At 42.3% G+C, this 23,594-nt stretch overlaps 1 protein-coding gene across 2 annotated transcripts in view; it reads right to left on the minus strand.

Annotated features, from left to right (window-relative positions):
* Positions 1 to 4,555: 4,555 nt before the first annotated feature.
* TGFBI (transforming growth factor beta induced) overlaps positions 4,556 to 23,594 on the minus strand; it is a 36,863-nt gene continuing 17,824 nt past the window's right edge. For both annotated transcript variants that reach the window (XM_073355508.1, XM_073355509.1), the window contains exons 3-17: positions 22,948 to 23,012; positions 21,155 to 21,312; positions 19,897 to 20,061; positions 18,653 to 18,799; positions 17,692 to 17,833; positions 15,947 to 16,159; positions 15,078 to 15,215; positions 14,642 to 14,787; positions 14,076 to 14,212; positions 13,128 to 13,258; positions 9,561 to 9,685; positions 9,108 to 9,210; positions 8,143 to 8,222; positions 6,948 to 6,972; positions 4,556 to 5,630 (exon numbers count right to left, since the gene is read on the minus strand). In XM_073355508.1, the coding sequence (XP_073211609.1) occupies positions 5,590 to 5,630; positions 6,948 to 6,972; positions 8,143 to 8,222; positions 9,108 to 9,210; positions 9,561 to 9,685; positions 13,128 to 13,258; positions 14,076 to 14,212; positions 14,642 to 14,787; positions 15,078 to 15,215; positions 15,947 to 16,159; positions 17,692 to 17,833; positions 18,653 to 18,799; positions 19,897 to 20,061; positions 21,155 to 21,312; positions 22,948 to 23,012 (1,816 nt within the window). In that variant the 3' untranslated portion in view covers positions 4,556 to 5,589. The remainder of the gene's footprint in view (positions 5,631 to 6,947; positions 6,973 to 8,142; positions 8,223 to 9,107; positions 9,211 to 9,560; positions 9,686 to 13,127; positions 13,259 to 14,075; positions 14,213 to 14,641; positions 14,788 to 15,077; positions 15,216 to 15,946; positions 16,160 to 17,691; positions 17,834 to 18,652; positions 18,800 to 19,896; positions 20,062 to 21,154; positions 21,313 to 22,947; positions 23,013 to 23,594) is intronic.

The raw sequence follows: 23,594 nt of genomic DNA on the forward strand, positions 1-23,594 counted from the left end.
CATCCTCACTGCAAAGTGAGTGAGTTATCAGCCAGAGTGAATGTGGATCTGGGCTCTAACTCACACCCCCAGCCAGGTGGAACTAGCCTAGGCTGAAAGCACCACCAAACTCAGGTGAGAGGTTTGGGTGTGTGGATGAGAGGGTGTGTAGGGCAACACCTGGGTAAGAGTCTGTGGTTAACTTTGCAGACTCATTGTCCCATCACCTAGTACTGCAGTGAACGTACTTTGTTATGTTGTTGTAGTTGTATAAATTAGCTGTATTTCTATAAAACAGTTAGTATCTGAAAACCCCTGTAGCTAATACGTAGGCTACCAACTTGGTTTCCTATAACTTAGCTGATGGCAATATGGAAGGTTTACATTGGACAGGCCTCATTTTTATTTTCCACTGTATTTCTCAGTTGGTAATTTGTTTTTCCAGCGTAACTTATTAGAGTCAGTCACTTGACTTTGTCTCTGTGGGAGTCCTCCGCTCTTAAAATTATACTTCCCTAGGAGAGTTATGTTTTTTCTCAGCAAGGGTCAGTTCCTTTTTTTAAGGGTCTTCCTTTCCCTTCCTTATTTAGCCAGATTATGTAATGATTTCCCTCTAGCAAACAAAGAGCAAGTTCAGCATTCTCATCTCAGCTCCCCGTGTCTCCAGCTGCTACGCTCTCCCACTCCCTCCCTCTTAACCTCCTCAAAAACCTAAGCAACACACTCATACACATGCAAAATGTAACAGATTTACAAAGTAATAATCAGAAATAGGGTTAATGGAATACAGGTAAGACTTGGATCAGCCAATGCTTTAGCTCTCTCTCTAACCTGAGCTATCTGTGTAAGCTCTGTCCAGCTGCAGAGAGAGAACAAGCAAGATAACATTGGCCAAGGAAGCAAGAGAGCAGTTCCCCTCTAAAACTTCCAAAGACACACAAGCACACAACAGCACTTTGGTGCTTCCAAAAGTGGTACCAGAGAAAATATTTCCCATTCTTAGTTGCAGCCTCTCAGCTCTTCTCAGCTAAGAATATGCCTGCTCACAGCTCAGGCTACAGGAGAAACAAGAAGGAAGGAGCATGCCTGTCTCTCTAATACCAGTGCTGATTGGAGCAGTGTCTTTATTTTCTTCTGGCCACCTTCAGCCCTAGTAGAACAGGGCACAATGGCATGGCCAAGGGGTGCTTTATGGCTAGGCAGTGGAAGGGGTAGAGAGGCTATAGCAGGAGTATGGAAATATGGGGTTACAAGGCTCAGAAGGGATGGAGAGGAGGAAGAATAGTTGGAGAGCAGAATAAAAGATTGAGTGGCAGGAGGGAGGGAGAAAGAAGGGAAAGATGACCCCCAAAAAAATGTGAAAGGAGGAGGAGACATCCATGGTTAAGGGACAAGAAAAAGAAAACCAAAGTGAATGAATAAGAATGGGTGGGATTTCCCAAAGGGCCTACATAAACCTAGAAGCACACATACCCTTGATTTTGAATGGAATATAGGTCATTTAGGAGCATAGGAGTTTTCAAAGATGCCCTCTGTTATAAAGCAATCACAAAAGCAGGACAGGTCAGTGATGGGAAAGGCAAGATCTGAAATGGAAAGACTGAAAATTAACTTTAATATTTTTGATTCCGTAGAAAAGGGACTTGTTGCTTTGATCTCATCACACCCGTCTTTGCATCATTCTGCTGGCTCCCCTTCTCCAGCACATCAAACACAAATGACGTATCTTCACTTTCAACGTCCTTCACGCCCTGTCCCTACCCTACTGATCATTTCCTGTGCACTATCAAGCTGCTAACGCCCACCTCCAACCAACCAACATTGCTGTCCTTCATTGCCCACTTGTTACATTTTCAAACAAGTCCCTTTGAGGCACTTCTCCCATGCATGCGAAGCAAAATGGAAGAAAGCACAAACATCCACAAAAGCACCTCACTGTTGTCCTTCAAATCAGCCCCTTAGGTTTCTCCTTTGCCACAATGCCTACCAAACACTCACTCAATGGCTAGACACTCTGTGTGCTGAGATCACTCCCTCTCCTGCTACCCAGTATTGTCCCACCGTTTCCTTGTGTGCCCACATTTGTATCTGTCACTACCAGCAGGAGAGTGGGGTGGGGGGGGAGATGAAACCTTTTGTAGTGATAATCACCCATTTTTTCATGGTTTGTGTCTATAAAAACGTCTTCTGTACTTTCCACTGAATGCATCCGATGAAGTGAGCTGTAGCTCACGAAAGCTCATGCTCAAATAAATTGGTTAGTCTCTAATTTGCCACAAGTACTCCTTTTCTTTTTGCAAATACAGACTAACACGGCTGTTACTCTGAAACCTGTCACTACCTCTTATCTTAGGCAGACCTCTCTTTGGAGCATGGATCATTTTTGTTCAGTGTTTGTACGGGATGTGGTATACTGTGGGACCAGGACCGCAACTGTGGATCTGACCTAGGCACTACTGCAATATAAATCATAAAGGGTGAGTATTTCTAATGGAATGCTGGTATTACCGTGGTCGAACTGTGTTTAGATTAAGAAACTCAGTCTCAAGTTGTGGGCCAGGATGGCCTACCCACTTTGGAGAGGTCAGGACCTCCACTATCCTTGCCTATCACTGGCTGATTTTCAAGCCTTCTTCCTGCAACAAAAACTTTGATTTAAAAATGCCACCCCCACCCCCAGTAAAATTTGGGCCTGCTCCTGTGATCCTTCCAGTCTCACTGAGGTAAACCTGCATGTGGTGCACAGAATGTGGCAGGCTCAGGGCCCCCCCACACGTACCTTTGCCTTAGGCCCCTGTGACTATAGGGTTGAAAAGCTCCATGTCACTGCTCTGTTTTCAGAAGACTCAGATCCCAAAACCAAGTTCATCGTGCAGAAAAGTAAGAAGTGCGAGAACCCAGACAAAAAGAGAGAGGCTGTTTTTCAGCTTCCTATTATACACATGGTTCAGATACAGCGCGGGGAAACTGGTTTTGCATTTAATGGAAGAAAAATAAACTGGCATTTTTCTCAGCTTGGAAAACAAGAGAAGCCTAGATTTAATATTTCTGAAGTGAGATGTTTATACATTTGGCTTATTCGTTTTATACAGGCTAACAGATGGGCCCAACAGTGACTATAAAGGCTATAACTCAGCGAAGAAACGTTCCTGGCATCCTGATTTCAGAAAGCTTAACTCCAGATGTTTAGAAAATGCAGCAGAACTCCAGGAGGGAAGGCAGCCTTATGTCCGCTTCCCAAGTCTGCAGAGTAGAAGGAGATTGATTTGATGCTCATTAAGCTCCTAGAAGCCTTGAGGCATTAAAGTTAATGCTAATTATACTTGTTTTTCATATTTCTTCTGATACACTATTGGTTGGCGTGTGAAGACACTGGCTACCACAAATCAGTGGAGAGGTCCAGGGGCGGTTTTCTGGCTGGTATACAGAGAGACCAGAGAGTTTTTGCCTTTTAGATGGCCTTTGGACAGGCTTCAACACTTGGCAGCAGGAATTAGTGATTTAAGCCTCCACCCACCAAACCTGTTGAGGCGACTCCAGAGACTTTAACCTCAATGCAAGGTGATGGCCACTGGTGTGTCCCTGTCAGAGCTCGTAGGGGGTCTCACGATCCTCTGACGCTTGTGGAGAGAGAGTATAACCCTCAGCACTGACACCTGATGGCACTGTAGAAGACCAACAGTCCCTGGTAATCGGCAGGCGGGATCGAACCTGAGGCCTCTGGAGCTTAGTACATGAGCAAAAAGCCATATGGCCCTTAGCTAAGGCTGTAGAGAGAGATTAATGATTCTGCATTAAGTGGTCTTGATGCTACTCGATGGGACAGAACACCCCCACCCAGGAAGTGTGTGGGTTATAGTAGCACCTGAAGCCACTCACAGAGGCTCAAGCCAGCTGTCCTAGTCCCATGTAAGGCCAGCCTCAGTGCATAAACAGCTACAAAAATCTCGGTGTGGAGGTGGGCTGTACTACTCAGACTGCAAGGGCTGAATGTCCCACCTCCTGTCTGTGGGACTGCAGCCCTTCAAAATCCTGTCGCTTTGGGAAATGGAGCCAGTTGCATGGTGGAGGCTTGAAACCCTGGAGTGAGAATCCTGCAAGATGATCTCTTCAGGAGAAGCACAAGTGCAAGGTTAGAGATGATTCCTTTCAACAAGTCACTTGTAAAGAGGAACAAGATTGCAAAATAGAAACAAGTGGAAGTTTCCAAACAGATTGTTTTTCTCCTTTCTTTTTACAGTCAGAGCTGAATAGTACTGCCCTGCCAGTTGATGGTCAGGGGGAATCAAGCCTCCAGCCTCATTCAGAGGGACCATTACTGCTACAAGCAGCCAGGACTACTCCCATCTTCCAGTCCATTCTGCAGTGCAACCAGCCAAATTATGGCTGCTCAGGATTTGGGGAGAGAACTGCCGTGAGAGAAAACAAAAAAGGGGAAGGGTCTCTTGTTCTTTCTCCCCACTCTAATGCAGCCATGGTTTGGTCCACAGTATTTACCAGGCCAAATATAACCTAGGTCCCCAGCAAGTCTGAAGTCAAACTGTACCCTCGAGCAATAAAAATCATTCTGCTGTCATTAGTCATATGTTTTTGATTTTATTGTTTGTTTTTTTAAAAACCAACAGTTATTACAAATGAATCATTTGAAGGCTTCCGAGAGGGAGAAGTCTCATTACAGATATGATGTATTTTCAGTCTTCTTGTGAACTGAGACAGCAAAGTCAAATCCATATGCATAAACAAAACCAAACAAAACCAGAACAGTTCAGACCGCAGGTTTATATCATGCAAATTCCCTAATATCAACAGAAGGCTTTTAAAACAAAAACAAACCTCAAACTCAGACTTCCACGGAAGACTTTCAAAACACAGACGGGGGAAAGGAGGGGTGAAGAGAAAGAAAAGATGTATTCTTTGGTTTAAAACACAGTATTGCTTGGAAAACACTTAGTGAGTTCAACAAAAGGATAATCTTTACAATAATCACTGTGTAACCAACTGTAAGGTTGGCACCTGTGTGATCTATTTACTTGAAAGGCGATCACGTACAATTATGGCCCGGTCATTAGGTGAATGTTTTTGAAAAGGTGACAGACTTTGGATGCTTTTTTATTTTTTGCACAAATTGAGACCATATACTTTAGATCTTGATTTTTCAGAGGTGCTTAGAATCCACAACTGCAGTTGAAGTCAGAGCTGAAGATCAGTCTTGATTCAGGAAAGTGTCCCTGTTCAGACTAGCCCTTAACTAGTGCTGTCCTGAACAGGGACGGACCCAAGTACTTGCTTAAGTGCTTTCCTCAACCAGAACTGTAATCAGCACTTGCTCTGTGGCAGTTGTGGGCCTTACTTTTCAGAAGTGCAAGAGCAAGTACCTAAACTTGAAGCATCCAGAATCAGGGGTTACTTCTGAAAAGCATTCACCTTAATGTACAGCCCCTAAAGGTCAAAAAGAAGCAAAAATGGTTTAAAAATATATGGCTTTTTTCTCCTATCCATTTGAGTGGAAACAAAATAATCTTAAGTGTTATATTTGGTTTTTAAAAACCAATTCTGTCCTTCCCTTAAAATGACAGCAAAAGCTGATTGTTCTGCTGAATGTTCTTCACTTTATTGTTTCATCCTTGCTAATAACCTGGAATATACAGGTGCTGAAAAGGGAAAGGAAGAAGACAGATGTGAAAAATACAATGCACAGAAACGTTTAAATTCCATCTTCCCCTGGATTCACACAATATAATAAATCTCACTTGGACAGAAATCAGTAGCCAGCCATATACATTTGCTATTGCTTTTGCTCTGTGCTCATATGGTTCTAGTCAAGTCAGTAGAAGGATTCCCACTGATTTTAATAGGCTCTTGGTTATGCTCACAGTGCATGTTTTGGGCTTGTTCCTGAGAGGCAGTGAGCACTTACAACTTCCACTGATTGCACAGGGAGTTGCAGGTGTTCAAAGCCTCTCAAGGATCTGGTCCTTTAAGTCCAATAAAAGGAGGTAACCGCGCTATTTCTGATCTGCATTTCCCATTTATTGGAACATCATTAATACTAAGCTTGCAGTTGCATGGTGGCACCTTGGTCTCTTCTGTGGCACACAAACAGTTTAGTCTCCAGAGGCCTGGAATGCCTTAGTCTAACCCAAGTTATTGGGCTCAATATAATGGCAACTGGGTGAAATTTAAATGGCCTGTGATATACAGAAGTCAGATAAGATGATCAAGTGGTTCCATCTAACCTTAAACTCTATGAAATAAAACTTCGATAGCAGATGGTCTGGCCTTGTAACACCTACAGTAGGTGACTACACACCAGCATCACGGTGGGTAGGAAAATATTAAGGATCCCTTTAGAGCAGGGATCAGCAACCTTTGTCACGCGGCCCATTAGGGAAAGCAGCTGGTAGGCCAAATCGGTTTGTTTACCTGCCGTGTCCGCAGGTTCAGCTGATCGCAGTTCCCACCAGCTGTAGTTCACCGTTCCAGGCCAATGGGGGCCGTGGGAAGAGGTGGCCTGGCCCGCGCCGCTTCCTGCAGCTCCCATTGGCCTGGAGCAGCGAACCGCGGCCAGTGGGAGCTGCGATCAGCCATACCTGTGGATGCTGCAGGTAAACAAACCGTCCCGGCATGCCAGCGGCTTTCCCTGACAGGCTGCATGCCAAAGGTTGCCGATACCTGCTTTAGAGGATGATAGTGCAACTCTTATTGCAGGTTCCACATGGATTTTTTTTTTCAGCACTTATGAAATAGGTCAAAGGCAGCCTAAAAGTGCATGTTTATTGGGGGAGGGATTGATTTAAAGTGATAAGTGGAAGTTGGTGACACGTAGAGTTCCATGAGCACAGTAGCAAACGGAGACCTATTTGACTCCTAAAGGGGAAAGTTATTCCATTGGTTTAAAAAAACAGAGGGCTAGTAAAATTGGAAATATCCCAGAGAATACAAGAGAGAAAGGAAGATGTGTTATTTACCTAGCCGAGCACTCCTCTGGGAAACCTGTAAGAAAAGAATATTTAAAAACAAAATAAATTCTGACTCTTATCTATATTGGATAGCAACTAATCAATCACTATTTTCCAAGTATACTGAACAGAACTGGTCAAAATGTTTGAAACTATCAGCAAAAAGGATTTGTTGAAAAATAAAAGCCATTTTTTAAATTGGCTTGAATATCAAAGCCTCAGCAGCAATAACTTGAGCAGAATACAACTGCATCCTGCGTTCAGTGATGTGAGCTGCAGGAAGCACGTTACACTAGCTCTTCAAAGACAAATGCGGACTTCCTAGCTTTGTTTGGGTACAAGGGAAGGTACTGACTATGATGGCTAAGGTAGCAATCCTGAACAGGCTTCTGCAAGTACTTAAACTTTATACACTGAGACTTCAATGGATGATTGTTCACAATTGTTAAGCACCTGCCTTTTTAGGATCAAGCTCTAAAGTCCTACATGATTGGGGTCCTGGTTACCTGAGAGACCTCTCCCATTGTCTACCACCAGGGCCATAGAGATCAGCTGGGGAGTTAGAGATTTTTAGAGTGTGCCATCAAGTGGCTGGTGGAAAGGCATTCTCAGCAGAAGGTCCCACAATTATGGAATTCCTTGCCCCAGTGCGCTAAAAAAACCCTCAATCTGTAAGTGGCAAGGATCAGTGTCAGGTCCATCTCCTCTCCAAGGCATTTTCCTGAGGGGAGGTCTGAGGTAGTTATGGGGTATGATACATAGTTTAATGTTGGATAAGAATCTCCCATTGGCCAACAAGTTAAACATGTTTCTTTCTGGTTATTACTTCTACAGCTACAATTCTCTAGGAGTGCCTGGCACATTACAAACAAATGCAGAGGGGAAGCTCCCTGCAGTAGAGAACTTACTGGATCTGAACAAAGGAGCAGGGGAAATGGTGTAATAATTACATTTGAATACAACATATGCTATTGAGGTTTGGCATGTGTCTTACAGCACCAGGATTTTATCTGCAGTATGTTATGAAATGTTTTGTTTTTTTTTTTAATTGTAAGCAAGAAAGAGAAGACTGCTCAGGGTCCAGAGTGTTATGTGATTAGTATTTTCTTAAATCAAAAACTGAATAAATATAATGATCCTTAAAAATTGTTAATAGGTTTGTAATTTCAAGAGTGTCCCAATACATGGGCTAAATGTTGTTTACCTTGGATAATGCAGATGCCTGTTTGAAGATTTCTAGCGCAGGATCTGCGGGCTCATCTCCTCTTTCTTGAGGCCTAAAAGCTGTGGGTGTAATTAAATCATCATTAATATAGAGACTAAGAATATTTCCTGCTTCCCTCTACTAGTGTTCTGTATATCTAGGCATGAAATCACAATCACACATCAATACAACAGCACCCACTGAATTATAATACTTACTAGGTCATCCCCCGTCTTCAGATAGCCAAGCAAGCAATGGTCCCGCAGCTTGTTCTGAGTAACTTGGGTTGATTTGAACTATTCCTGTGACAGCCCATTCTCTACTGTACTTTAATTGATGCGTACATAACAATAGACAGATAGTCCCACTTTACAAAGTTGTTCACTGTAGCCGATAGCTGTATAGTCACTACACTACCATTAGCTCCTTCAGAGCAGGAGCACAATATACAAAGGCCCTGATTCATCCCTGGTCAGGACCGCTCTTGAGACGTTAAAGAGAAGCATACGCTTAAATTCCACTGACTTCAGCATGACTGCCTACATGTTTAAAGCTAGGCACATGCTTATGTAGCTTTCTGAACTAGGACCAAACTTAATAGAACCCAGATGAACAGATTTCAACTGTGACACCATATGTGGTTAAAATATATTAAAAATCACTGGATATGGATATTTTATAGTGTAACTGCATTGTGTAAAATGAACAGACTATATGACTGATGGTATATTGCACAGATGCTCACAAAGTATCAAAAATTGTACCTATTCTGCTAGCAGAACTTAAAGAACTAGTATATTTGCTATAGTAAATACAGCTATACAAATTTTGCTTCCTAATAAACCTGCACAGAATACCCCTTCTCTTAGCTTCTGCAGAGAAAATGTATTTCCTTTTATAAACTGTGCAAAACATCAGTGAAATTCCTAGCCAGCAGCTTTATATATTTAGAAATGTTGACCTACCTGGAGGTTGTAAGACAGCATTCACAGCATAAATCACACCATTAGTGGCCATGATATCAGTTTCGGCAACAGGTTCCTTGTTGACATTTACTACATTGTTTTTCTGGAAGGGGAGAAAAAGTGAAACCACCATTTAATGGATGGGACAACCCCCCCCCCACCCCCAAACCTCTACAATAAAGTTAGCCTGTATTCTCCCTAGAAGGCTTTTCCTGAGATCTCAAAACAGAGGTTATTATTTCAAGACCATCTGCTTCCTGAGGTTACACACATCTCTCCGCTAGGAACCAGTGATGCCATTTAGTGAGAGCATATGTCCATTTGGAAGCTGTTTTGACATTGTGCAAGTGAGCATAACCATATTGTGGGGAAAAAAAAAAAAAAAAAAAAGCAAAAAACAAAAAACCCACAAGGAAATCCCCAAAAAAAAAAAAACCCCCCACACAAACTTACAGCGGTGACTTCAATTTTATCACCCTGCAGAGACTTCAATCTCACAAGAGCTCCAACTGCTGCACTGACCAAGATTTCATCCCCAATATGGTACTTCAAAATGGTCGCAAGTTCTTTAGCATTACCTGCCAGAAGAAACATGTACAGAACAATGTTACAGCTTTTCCCCTATACACGGTCATAGTTTTAAGAGGTAAATGCCATATGCACAATCAGGTGGGTGAGATAATATTTTCTCATCTTTTATTAAAGGACATCTCACCACCTGGTGTCTCTAATATCCCAGGGCCAGCATGGCTACACCACCACTGCACGTGCATATAAAGTCACTTCACCCTCTACTGAAATCCAATCACCTCCGACATCAAATGGAAAAGATCATCGATTGTTCAAAGCACAGAGGCAATCTGGGGAGGTAAAATGTAAATATCCTAGCTGGAACTGGTTAGAACTTCAGGGTTAACACTCAGCTGTACAGAAAGGCCCCTGGGATCTTCAACCACAAGCAGGCCTAGAGCTGTGCAAACAGCGGATTTTCTTCTGTCTGGTGACCAAAGCTGGAGGTGGAGCGGGGCGGAAGAAAATAAAAATAAAAAAAACGTGCATTTCGGATTGAGCCCATACAAAAAATTCAAAGCAATTTAAACAATTTTTTTTTAAATGAAAAGAGATTAATTCCAGATCAAAACGTTTTACTTGATTCAAACCCAAGTGTGTAATTTTGAGTTTTTCTAAAACTTTTTAAAATAAAATTGAAGCAAAATTCTAAACAAAGATTTTTGCTTGCGGTTGAAAAATTGAGGTTTTATTTTTTAAAAAGGTGAAAAAAAACATTTCAACCTAAACAATTTGGTGAATGGACACAAATTCGCAAAACGTTTCAGTCGACCCAAAACTGCAACTTTTGGGAAAGGGTTAAAAAAAAAAAAGTTTTAGCTGGAAAACATCAACCAACTTCAGTCAAGACCAGTTTATGGTCCAAAAAATAGGTCAGTAGTGCAGTGCCCTCAAACCCCATGCAGAGGTGTTGGGTCAATGGTCACTCGTTGATATTTCCTACTACTTCCAGTACAGATCAGTCCCGCCAGTGCTTAATTTATGAAATCTAACACGATGACAACCCGGAGCCACTCCCAGTCACTTAGAAGATGAGGGGCATACTGAAAAACTCTCCAAAATTAAGGTGTTTCTTTATATTATTTGCTTTATTTCCTGGTATTGACTGGGTTTAAAAAAAAAAAGGAGGAACTCCGAGAATCTTGTCTGCTAGTTCACATATCAGAGTTGCCAATACTAATGTTACTTTAAAATAGATACAAAGCTTGCTCGTAATGAGCTAAATTGTAGCACTGGAGAGTCACTATTTTCACGGAACCAGAGTTTACAGACCTTGGTATCACAGACTCTGATCCAAACCCCACTGACGTCAAACAGGAATCTCTCTATTGAATTCACTAGGCTTTGGATCAGGCCCTGGAAGAACTAAGTTGGTGTATTCCTCGCAGTCTGTTTCCTGGTTAGCCAGAGGGTGGAGCAATAGTGGACATCAATCTCTCTCATTTCTCCTTAGAGATGCAGTGCCAACAACTACACTCTAGGTCAGGCAGAACATGTGATGCTAAGGGCCAGATTTATCAAGGTATTCAGGCACCTAACTTCCACTGATTTTAATGAGAGTTAGGCACCTAAATCCATTTAAAAATCTGGGCCTTGGTGCAAAATGAAAGACGCCCATCTAGCAAGATGTATATTTTATTTCAGCAGCTTCATCTCAATAAGCAGCAAATCTTTTCCTCTGTGGTCCATGTGAGTCAGTTCACACTCATATCCTCACCAGCACGATTCACTTCACCTTCAGAACCATAAGCTAAATATTTGCTTTGAAAGACCAAGAACATTTCAAGCACTCATGTCTGGGATATTTCACCTGTAGAGCTGGTTACAGTAGTTGCAAAAATAGATGTGAAATATTTATACATAAACACTAGAATGACTGCACAGGCTGACGTAATAGATTACTGCTCCATGCACTTAAAAGGATAGCCAGCTACCATACACAGATGCTTTACAGATTATGTCGTCAGTGTTTGGTTGGGTTTTAAATGAATAATTAGCATTCTTTCCAAACCACAGCCATTTTTTAACTCAAAGAGGGACAACATTCTGTTGCTTACACAGAAGATGGCTGTAAAAGTTCCCATACTTTTTCCATGTCATGTCTGCAAGCCTGTGCTTTACAGCTGTGGTTCTCAACCAGGGGTCCGGGCCCTCTGGGGGGCGGGGCGGGGGTTGGCACAAGCAGGCTTCAGGGAGCCCACCAAGCAGGGCCAGTGTTAGACTCGCTGGGGCCCGGAGTGGAAAGCCAAAGCCCCACCGCAAGGGTCTGAAGCCTGAGGTCCTAAGCCCCATCACCTGGGCTTGAAGTTGAAGCCTGAGCCTCTGGGATAGCTCAATGGTTTGAGCATTGGCCTGCTAAACCCAGGGTTGTGAGTTCAATCCTTGAGGGGGCCATTTAGGGATCTGGGGCAAAAATCAGGGATTGGTCCTGCTTTGAGCAGGGGGTTGGACTAGATGACCTCCTGAGGCCCCTTCCAACTCTGAGATTCTATGATTCTATGAATGTAGCTTCATGGGGCACCCTGTTGCTTGGGGCCCCAGGCAATTGCCCTGTTTGCTACCCCCTAATGCTGTCCCTGCTTTTATATGCAGGAAAAAAAAAAAAAAAACAGTTGGGGCACTCGTGGGCCATGGAGTTTTTAGAATATGTTGAGGGAGGCCTCAGAAAGAAAGAGGTTGAGAACCCCTGCTTTACAGGGCATCAGTCTCCTCCCGGTCTTTATCTTTTCCTAGTCCAAAATATCGGTCTCTTATCGCCAGATTTGTTTTCTTCTTTCCCTGCTATTTTATATATAAATATAAAAAAAACCAAAACCACTCAGTTTGGGGTAGGACTCTGCCTGATAAATGCTTGGATAGGAATCATTTTCCATCTGCAATATTAAACACTTCTTTCCACACCCATGCAAAACCTGGTTGTTAAAGCGTCATGAAAAGAGGGCGCAATGATCCTTCTGCCATATACATTTACTGTGCAGCAGACAGGCATGCAGACTTCAGGCAGGCTCATAGTTCTTGCACAGCCGGCATGTGAGGACCAGAGACCTCAAGTGCCAACAGCATTGCTAGAAACACCATGGACAGGGGAAGCAATTGTGATTCCATGGTTCCAACCAGTCTACACTGGCCAGAAGAGCTAAGCCCAGGCAGGGGAGTGTTCCCTGCAGGCTCTGAACAATCCTAACAGATGCCATTGTATCCCAAATGTTCCCAGAGGCCTTGTATCTGCCTCACTAGAAAATTTAAGGCCACTTTTTGATGCCTGCTGGACAGATCACAAGCTTTCTGTTGGTGCATGGCATATGAGTTGGTTATGTAGGACAAGAGCTTTCAATGGATAAGGAGACACACAAATTTTAAGGATCAAAGAATGTGATATTGAAGGCATATTTATCCTGGTCAGCCCTTCAACATTACACAACATTAAAAATCATATCTATGGATATTTACCCATAAGTTTGTTCAGTTCCCCTTGTGGCATAGCTTGGAAAGCTTCGTTTGTTGGAGCAAACACCGTGAAGGTACCTGGCCTATTTAATGTCTCCATTAGACCTGCAGATTGGATGGCAGCCACCAACGTACTGCAAGACACACACAAAACACAGTTGTAGGCAGTGCTTAATTTGTAATGAAAGAAGTGCCAGGGCTTAAGCAATTTTTTTACATTCATAACTGATGCAGCAAGCCCAGAGGTGCCAGGGCTAGAAGCTGCCAAGCACAGAGGTGCCGGGGCTCAGCCTGAGCAAGCCATGGCACAACACACTGGTTGTAGGCTTCGCTAGTTTAAACCTACATTTATCATTATTCTAATGGCAGATACATTCAGCTAAAGAGTAACTGTTGTAGTTATTTTCAAGAAGAATTATAATGTTAAAGATACAAAATACAATAGGTTCTGGCAAATAATGTAACTGAAAACTTAAGGCCTAATCCAAAGTCCACTGAAGTCAATGGCAGTCTTTCCCTGGGGCTTTGAATCACATTCTTACTGTATTAACCTACAGATGATTCTTCTTTTAGATCCCAATCCAGCTCCCACTGAGTTGGTCTAGGGTCCTTTGATAATTTGAAACAAGGAACAAATTGGGGGACACAATAGAAATATTCTGGACTCACTTGGTACTTAAAAGAATTTTAAACCCCATTTTTATTTTAAAAGTTTTGCTGCTTATAATTTAGCAAGACATGCATTTAGATGCTTTTTCATTAACAAATTATATAGTAATGACTTCAATCCATAGCTAATTGGAATTGCTTTGACAGCTCTGCCGCTACTGCAAGACTAACAGCAAGAACAAAATGTCACCTAGTCTATTCTATATGGGTTCTGATATTGTGCTCATCATCACACTATCGGAGCACTTTCCATAAGGTGCATTAAGCAATGTGACTACACACGTGAAACGTTGGTCTGCCTTTAGAACATCCATGACTGTTCCTACTGGTGGAGTCAGCATTTTATCCACTGTAAACAAGGTGCCAAACCTTCCTCTCCTGTCATGGGCAGCAATACAGACGTTTTCAATGCAGAGGTTCTGCAAGTATAAACACAGACAAAATAAATTAAAATATATTTCAAGGGATAGAATATTTTAATTGTTACATTGTTTGTTTGTATTTTTCACTCTGATACTACATTCAAGTTAACTTTTTTATATTATATAAATTAGCCCTTAGCAGGCTTGCATATGTATAACTAAGGGCACCATTTGGCCTCCAGAATCTTTGCTACAGATGACGGATGAGAAAGAATACAGCCTGACTCTCAGATCCCAAACTGAGTTTGCAGATCTGCCTTGAGATCCTGGCCCCGTTGAATTCAATGGAAGAAATCCCATTGACTTCACTGGGACCAGAATTTCACCCCTGATGTGTTATCAGTGAGACACTAATAACAGAGCAACAGCCCTTCTAGAGCAATAATACTGTATCAGACTAAGAAAGAGAGTTAGACAGACACTCACATTGCGGTATACAAAAACTCTCAGTTCTTTGCCACCCAGAGTTTCTAGCTTCTGTCCATGGTAAAGATATTTAGAAGAAAGCTGTTCTTTAAGAATGTGATCTAGAAGCAAACTCTTCGTGTTCTGGTTCATAGGAGGAGTCCCATCTGCAGCAAAAAGCATTTCAACACATAGGGACTCATTTTAACACAATCATTAAGACTCTACAAGGATCTAAACAATAAATATGGTATCTGGATCGCCTTTCAGTTTCAAAGCCACTCTAGCAAAACCAGCTTAAGTGAGAGAGAGGGGACGTGTGTGTGCACACACACACCCCTCAATGAAGAAAGCAATCATTAACAATAGTAAAAATCTGGCATATAACTCTGGTTCCTCCCGGAAGTGGGTCTGTGATAAGAACCAATGGAACGTATAGAAGATTTCCAAAGTTTACCTTTGAACGCAATGTTTACTGGGGCAAGCAGCGTCACACGCTCATTTCCAGTGAGATGAGAGCTGAGATCAGCTTGTCTAAAAAGGTCAATAGACGTTGAAACATCAGATTCTTTTCCTAACTCAAACAAAGTTTTAGCTAAAGAAAAAAAAAAAGAACAGAAATCACTTGTTAAAACCATATTAAATGCTTCAACAAATTTGTTTCAGCATGGACTACCATCTATTTGTAATTAGAAGTACATACTAATGAGCAATGCATATTGCTGGAAAGCAAATGGATGCAAAAAAAGGATCAAGTAAGAGCACTACTTATTTCCAAAGCAGTCATACTGGGATTTTCAAAACAAACACTGAATTTCAAAGGGAGTCGGATGTCCCAACTCTCTTAGGCGTCTTTGAAAGTCCCAGCCTTGATTTTTTTGACTGAATATAATACCTATCTTCTCTTTTGCCATCTGTTGAGTTATTTCCAATGAGTCCTTCATTAAAGAAGCTTAGAACTTTAAATTAGACACCCTGTTAAACTGTAATGATACAAAATTCTACTGAAAAAAGATTTCCAAAGCAGGGTTGGAGAGGAGGAACATAAGGACATCACCCATGTAAAGGTGCATGTCAACCTCCCTAAAGGATCATGAAAAACCCTGTATTTACGCATGCAGGTCAGGTAATTGGGAACTTAATGACATACATAGTTACCGAATTTGTATGTGCAAATACTGGCTTAGGTGGGCAGACATATTAGCGTGTGCACAGGCATGCTTGTTACATTGCCACGTGAAAATTCTATCACAAAATATTTTAAAACCCCACTATATGTACTGCTCAAAAACAAAAGAAATCCAGTATACAGATCAATGGTTTTACCTGAGTCTGGAATCAGCAGCTCATTAACAAAATGTACTACACCATTAACAGCTAGGACATCCTTTTCAGCAATGATAGCCCTTCCATTCAGGGTGAGTTCATCACCAGTACAGCCTACTTCCAACATGGTACCTTCCAGAGTCTCCATTGACAAGCCAGCAATAATGGCCTCAGCACACATGGCTGATTTCAATATGTGATGGTTTAACAGGTCTAGAAGAGAGAAAATGCACATGGTAAATAGAAGTGTGGAAAGCCAGCCTGGAAATTATTTGTAGTGCCTAGGAGCCCTAGTCAAGGACCACAACCCCACCGTGCTAGGCACCGTACAAAGACCAGTCCCAAAAGAGCTTACAATGATTGATAAGATTTTACAGCCTATGGACTAAGACCCCTGCAAGTGACAAAACCTGCACAAAAGGAGTAAGTCACTGTACTCGAGTTTTTATACAGGATACCATCTAGCTTTTGCTATGTTAGCGAAGATTTAGAATTGAAGGCTCCATTCTTGTCCAAGATATGGGTCTAAACACTATCCAGAGAGTTACCATCAATGGAAACCTGAGGGAGCTATATTGACTTCAGTGAATTGCTCCAGATTTACTGTGCTATAGTTGAGGGTAGGATTTGGCCCGAGATATTTAACTTCTCTAGTAAAAATTAATAATCTTCTGCTGGTGATAGATAAAGGCCAGATACCAGCCTCAACTAACTCCCCTTTGAGCTACTCCATTAACCCAAAGGGATGCAGCTAGGGATCTCCCCCGCAAGTAGGCTCAGTGTTACTTCCTCTCAATCTCAGAACTTGGGGTGGGATGGCATGAATCCCAGGCTGCATAACAGCTCCTAGAGGGCCCACGAGCAGCTCAGAGACTGTTGTAACTTATACCTGGAACTGAAGCAGCCACTGGCTGAAGGGAGTGCAAAGGTGGATCTTAGCCCACTCCCCAGGTCCTACACTAAGCAGGGCTTGGCTAGATACAAGGATCCGTGTCCAGATGGCCATTCCAATGGACTGGTAGCTGTGGAACTGATCACATGAGCAAGGTAGCGTGGCCCATAATTTTATGTTCTAAAAATCATTAAGCTGCCTGGATGTTTATAGCAGGAGAAACCCGATTTTCTCTCTACACAGCAGCCCAACGAGTGCATTCGTTTTGATCCGAAGATAGTAATTCTTTTATGGCCCAAATCCTGCCCCATCCCTGTCTGGGTGCAAAGGCTGTCCTACACAGCGGAAGAGCTGCAGTTCCGCTACATGGTGTGGGCATAGATGGATGGCTCTTTGTGCGGGGCACCTTTGCCTTCTTAATGCCACAGAACAGAGTTCCCAGTACAATCACACACACTGGCTCTGTAGCAGTAAGGTAGAGCTGGAGGATTGGTTGCTTTGTGTGTCTGATTTTTCCCCCCACTCCGGCAGAGATTTCTAAAGGAGTTTGTAGTCCAACTCCCGAACACCTTTGGAAATCTCAGCCTCAATTCCCCTGTGAACCAGCTGTGTGCTCTGGGGACTGCATGGCTTCCTCTCTTTCCCCCAAGGAGTTCTCCTATGCACAGCTTGGTGCAGCATGCGGACCTTAAGTTCCCTGTGTTTTGTCCTAAAGAAAAGGCTGCACCATCTAGGGTTAAAAAAAATAATAATAGTAATGTCAAGTGGATTATTCCAGCCTATCTCAGGACATAGCAAGGGTCAGTTCTCTTACTTTTCTACCTTTCAACACACTTGGTAAACGGTCATTTACCTTTGAGAGCTTCTGGGTCCCCAAGGATCCTGTTCAGTGTTTCTTGTGGGATCTTCTCAAAGGCTTCATTAGTTGGAGCCAAGAGTGTGAATTGGCCATCACTTTCTAACAAGGTATTAAGATCAGACGCAGCCACAGCAGCCTTTAAAGAAATGGGAAGAGAGAGGCTAGAATGCGCTCAACAAGAACACAAAGAAGGAAAAACGTTCCCCCCTCCCCCCCCCGAATCCAGACAAGGGCTAAGGAGCAGACTTTTAAAAGCATCTGGTGCCTATCTGCATTCATAGGCACCTAAATACCTTTTCTTAAAAATCTGGCCCTATGTACTTAGCAGCATCTTACCCTTCAGGCAGGCAATCTTTGGAACACATCAGGTGGCAGGGGCGGACTTAGGGCTTGCTCCAATACCTATTGAAGTCAATGGAAAGGATCCCAGTGACTTCAAACGGCACTGGCTCAGCTCCTTAACCTGGTTAACTGCGAAATGCCAATTTATGTTTAAATGTTAAAGTTCAATGTATAAGATGTGCATTAACAATTAATATTTTAAGTTGGCATTTATTAAATCAGTTGGGTCAATGTTTCTGAACAGTAACATCTAATGCCAGGATTTTCAAAAGGAAATAAGGGAGTTAGGCCTGGTGCACATTTAAAAAGTTTTACCAAAATAACTGTCAGTAAGCGGTGTGATTTTTTTATTGACGTAGTTAAGCCAGTAAAGGCCTCTGTGTAGACACAGTTATACCAGTACATGATGCTTTATACTGGTATAGATTCCAAATCAGAATAAGCTATATCAGCATAAGTAGTTTGCTGGCAAAGATAAAACAGCAAAACTTCAAAGTGCAGACAAGTCCTTGGTTACGTACATCCTATTGAAATTCAGTGGGAGTTGGACACCTTTGAAAATCATGAATGAAAGCATAAACAAACATGCTGTAAAGCCTTGAGATGAACTCACCCGAAGAGTTTCAAGATTTTCATTGGTCTCAACGATTTGCTGAATAGTGTTTGTTGTGGTGGCGATGACTTTATCTATCAGATGGACCACTCCATTGGTGGCATGATGGTCTGCTTTCAAAAGTCTGGCACAGTTCACGGTCACAATCTGCAGAGGAAACGATTCAGAGGGGACAGAGTTCAATTAATTAAAAAACAAAAACTTAAAAACCCCACAATCCACAAACTGCATTACTACTAGGAGAAGTTAAAGAAACATATGTAGAGAGGGTGCCATGCTATTAATCATCAGGAAGCAACAGTGTCTTTCTGTGCAACTGCTCTCAGGAGCTCTTTTACAAACCATTCCTCTCTAGGTAACTCTACGGTTTACTGCATCTGAAACTTAACAGCATGCAGTATGGTTAACCAGTCCCAATATACAGGAAATAAAAAACACATTACCAGCCAAGCTAAAATTGTACTGTACTATAGGCCCCACCCTTACTCGAATGAGTAATCCAGTGACTTCAGTTTACTTGTAAATAAGAATTACGCAGGTAAATAAGGGTTGCAGGCTCAGGCCCTATATCTAGAAAGATGCCATTCATTTATATTTTAAATAAGTGGTTACCCTTTATAATAGTGACAAACTGCAGTGTGATTATGCTTTATAATACCTGTAATTACCACTAATTCATATATGCTAGAAGGCTAGCTACAGAATAAATCTAATTGCCTTTTAGTTTCATATTTAATACTGTTATGACTCTGAAGTTATACTTTTCAATAAATGCTCCTAGTATATAGTTCTGTCATCAGAAGCTTAAAACACATTTGACATAATTATACTTCAGCAAAACTGCTCTCACTATAGTATGAAGTAAGAGCAAATACATATCAGCATGCTTACCCGAGTGTAACATTTACTGCATCATCATCATCTATGGATCGATCTGTGTATAAAAATTCTATACAAGCACCTTGTGCACCTATACACCAATATCTGCTCAGGTAATTTGAGGCTCAATCGTGTGACATGCAGAGTGCCTTCAATTCTCATGGAGGTCAATGGACACTGATCACCTTCCTGTATCGGACCCTCTTCCTCAGAGTTTTTGGTCTCTTTATTATTAATATTTTACAAAAAAAAAGATACAGTATAAGAATTCTGGGGCCACTGGCATAGCTCCATTGACTTGGATCAGTTTACTCCATTTGGGGATCTGGCCCCCGTTGTTACAGTAGTACAAGTAATTCACTTACTCCGTTAGGATAGTGGTGGATCTGGAGATCAATATTCTGGTACATTGAAGGAAGGGATGTTCCATGTTTCAGCTCATCTGTTAGGACCCGTCTGTTCACCATATGGTAGCGAAGAGCATTTAGCAGTTCAATGTTAACGTTACTGACCAATGAATCCAACATTTCCTGAAAATAAGCAAAAAATAAGCAAAAAAAAAAAAAGTAATTTTCAGGCAAATTTTTAAGTGTCATTAAATCTAGTGTAAACAGAATTTCTTCAATAGCAGGAGCCCTGATATTGCACAGGGATCTTCCAGCATGGATCTTGACTCCCAAATGGATTTCCACAGCATTCCATGCCACTGTAAAGTTCCCTGGCAACATCTTTCAGTAATCGGTCTATTGAAATTTTGTTGAGGAAAGCTATTGATCTAAATAGAAGCCAGTGAATGAATACTTCAAATGTCTGTTTTAAAATGAAAGTTGGGCAAACCTAAAGGACATGTTTGTCTTGGACTTTAAAACCATAACTTTCATGTAGAACTAGCCATAACTTTGTATGTGTCTCACCATAAGCTTTCATTTAGGATCATCATTTGTATTGTGGTAGCTCCTAGGAAGTCTACAAACAAGGACTGGAGCGCCATTGTGCTAGGCACAGCCGGTGCACGTAATGAAAAGATGGTCCCTGGCCCAATATCTGTTTATTTACTGTTAAAGTGTACACATTTGGCATAGTCTTAGCAGACTAGGTGAACGAGTCTGAATTCTCTCCCATTCCTAGGCTCTCTGGCTCAGGCACTCTGGTGTGACTTGTGGTGAATGCTTTTTCCCATAATGTGTAATTGAACTATGGAACTCACTGTTACATGACATCATTGAGGTCAAGAACTCAAAGAGAGACTGGACATTTATATGGCTAACAAGAACATCCAGAGTGATCTTAATTAAAGAGCCACAAAGAATTGTGGGAGGGATATTAACACTCATGCTTCAGGGCTTCAGACATCCTCTACCTGTTAGAAATCATCATGAGACCTAACACGGGGCAGGATCGGTTACTCCAGGGTTCTTGCACCTTCCTCTGAAGCATCTGGGGCTGTCAGAGATATGATGCTGGACAAGATGGACCTAGCTCTGATCAAGCAGGGCAGTTCCTATGCTGGAAGCTTACACTGCCTCGGTCAGGGTTGTACCTATTATGCGGACAGAGGACTCAGTGCTGCGAATCTAGAAGAGTCGGGGAGAGAACAAGAAGGAAGGTGGATTTTAATCTTACAGCAGGCAAAGCAGCCCAGGCCTCATTGTTTGGGGCAAAGATTGTAAAACTTCCAGGTCCTTCAATTTCTGGCCTCAGGTTAGAACTGTCCGAGTACAGTTGTGTGGTGGAGGCTCCAACAATCCCCAGGGTATCGTAGAGGTTTGAAAGTGGCAATGCTGAAAGAAAAAAATATCAAATTTGATAACACGGTAGCAGTTCCAGCACGCAGTCATTCCTATCTCCCTGCCCATTGCTGAATGAAAACAGAGCTGCTGGCAAAAATGTATCTGGAAATGAAACATGTCAGCGAACTCAGGCGTCAAAGGAATCGTTTGATATAGGTCTAGGTGTGCCACTCGATTTCCCATGTTTTGTCCCACCTCCCTCAAGACATAGCAGGACAGACTATAAAAATCATGCAACGTTCTGTACGCTGACACAACTTCATCCTCCATCCCTGAATTCTTCTGAAATGGTCCCCATCAAACATATATTTGTTGGTACTGGAATACTAGTTTATCCTTCGCTAATGTCCTAAAACTGGGTGAGATTCTGACCACAATTACAGCAGTATAATTGACAACCTTAAATGGAGTTACTTTGGATTTATACTGGTGTAAAACGACAGTCCAAATTGGGCCTCATGTAATTGGGGTTAGAAACTCAAGAAACAAGGAGGTTTATCAATTTCACATGGTCTGTCATTAGACCTGAGGTTTCACATTTTTCCTTGATTGTTCACATTTCGAGATGTGGGTTCACATTTTGGGGCTTAGATTTTGTACATTTTGGTCCTAGGAGATGTAAACTGTACTTCCCTGCAACTGCCGGGTACACTGTGTCTCAGGTGGCATCTCCCTGGACAGCGGTGGTACCACCTTCCCTTAGAGCCGGTCTAATCTCCCTTGGACTCCCTTAGGATCCTTCACTCTCATAGAAGCTGCCTATGGGATATACTTAACCAGTGCATCCCCTGCTACTCTAACCAAGACTGTCCATTTCCAGACCTGACTAACTGCAGGCACCCCACTAGTATGGGGACTGCAGAACCTTGTTCTGCTGCAACATCCCACCAGGTAAACTTGCCTCCCGCAGGGCACATCAATGAATATGCCTGACTGAATCCAATACAAGCAGCCTCTCCCTCTCACGAGCCCCAAATTCCACAGGGCCAGATCCTCGGCTGGTATAAATTGGCACTGTACCTTGATCTCAGCGGAGCTTCACCTATGTACGCCAGCCGAGAATTTGGTCTGCAGCATTTAAAACGAAATATTGCAACTCCCTCAGTAGCAAAAAGGTAGGGTAGGGATGTCACGCCCATGGGAATGATTAAAAGACAAAGACAAAGCAGAAACCATTTGTTACTGTATCCAGGGGATTTCCCACCTTTTTTGAGGTCACTAAACTGGATCTTCTAATCAAAATAGATCTTACTAAATTCATACTCACTGAAACAATAAGCATGGTCTGGAAGAACTGTGTGTTACAGTAGATCATTTCATATTAAATTTCCAGTAGAGTTATATTACCCACCGGAATGTGTATTTTCTAACAGCCAAACTACCTTAACTTAGAATAAATTGCGTTTGATCGTTTTAAGTGGATAGAACATTTCTGTCAAAACTTGGCATGTACTGGAGCTGATGGGCCCCATAACTTAGTGCTCCGCTTGGTGGGTCTGCCCTTTCCACGGAGAGGAGTGTACAAAAATCACACATAATGCCCAAGAATCAAATTTACTTTGAATAACTGTCTATGCTAGAGCTGTAGAATTATGAAGCATCTATATAAATAGAACACATTTTTACCAGCTGGGCAGCCTTTTTCTCCAGGTACCTTTTCATATCCAGGGCAGCACTCGTAGCTGATCATTCTGTAATAGAACACAGACACCGCAGATAATGACAAACAGCTTTTCAATCCATATCACTTCTACCCAGGCAGCCCAAGATAATCATGGAGGGACAACTGCTGTTCTCTACATTCGACTACAGTTCCTATGTGTGTTGTGCTGAGGGCCTAAAGCAAATCCTTCCTGGCTATGTAACTAGCTATTCTTTGGGCAGGTCTACACTTAAAATACTGCACCAGTGCAGCTCATGGTTGCGGCTGGGCTGCTGTAGCACTTAAGTGAAGCTGTTCCTACTCTGGTGGGAGAGCTTCTCCCGCCAGCATGAGAGGCTATAGCTATATTGATGGGAGAAGCTCTCCTGCCGACAGTTATACCGACCTAACCCCCAGTGTAGGCAGCACTATGTGGTTCAGGGGGGTGGATTTTTCCCCCGATATAAATCTATCTAGTGTAGACCTGACCATTATCTCTTTCAAGATTGCAAGCTTCCATCTCGGCATAAAGCAAACAACATTTCCCTTGAGGGTTTGTTCACTGCAAGCCAAATGGAGGGCTGAAAACAATCTGACAATGCCAGTTGGTAGAGTAAGAAGGTGACTGATA

This window comes from Lepidochelys kempii, chromosome 8, assembly GCF_965140265.1.
Source record: "Lepidochelys kempii isolate rLepKem1 chromosome 8, rLepKem1.hap2, whole genome shotgun sequence".
In the NCBI taxonomy this organism is placed as follows: Eukaryota; Metazoa; Chordata; order Testudines; family Cheloniidae; genus Lepidochelys; species Lepidochelys kempii.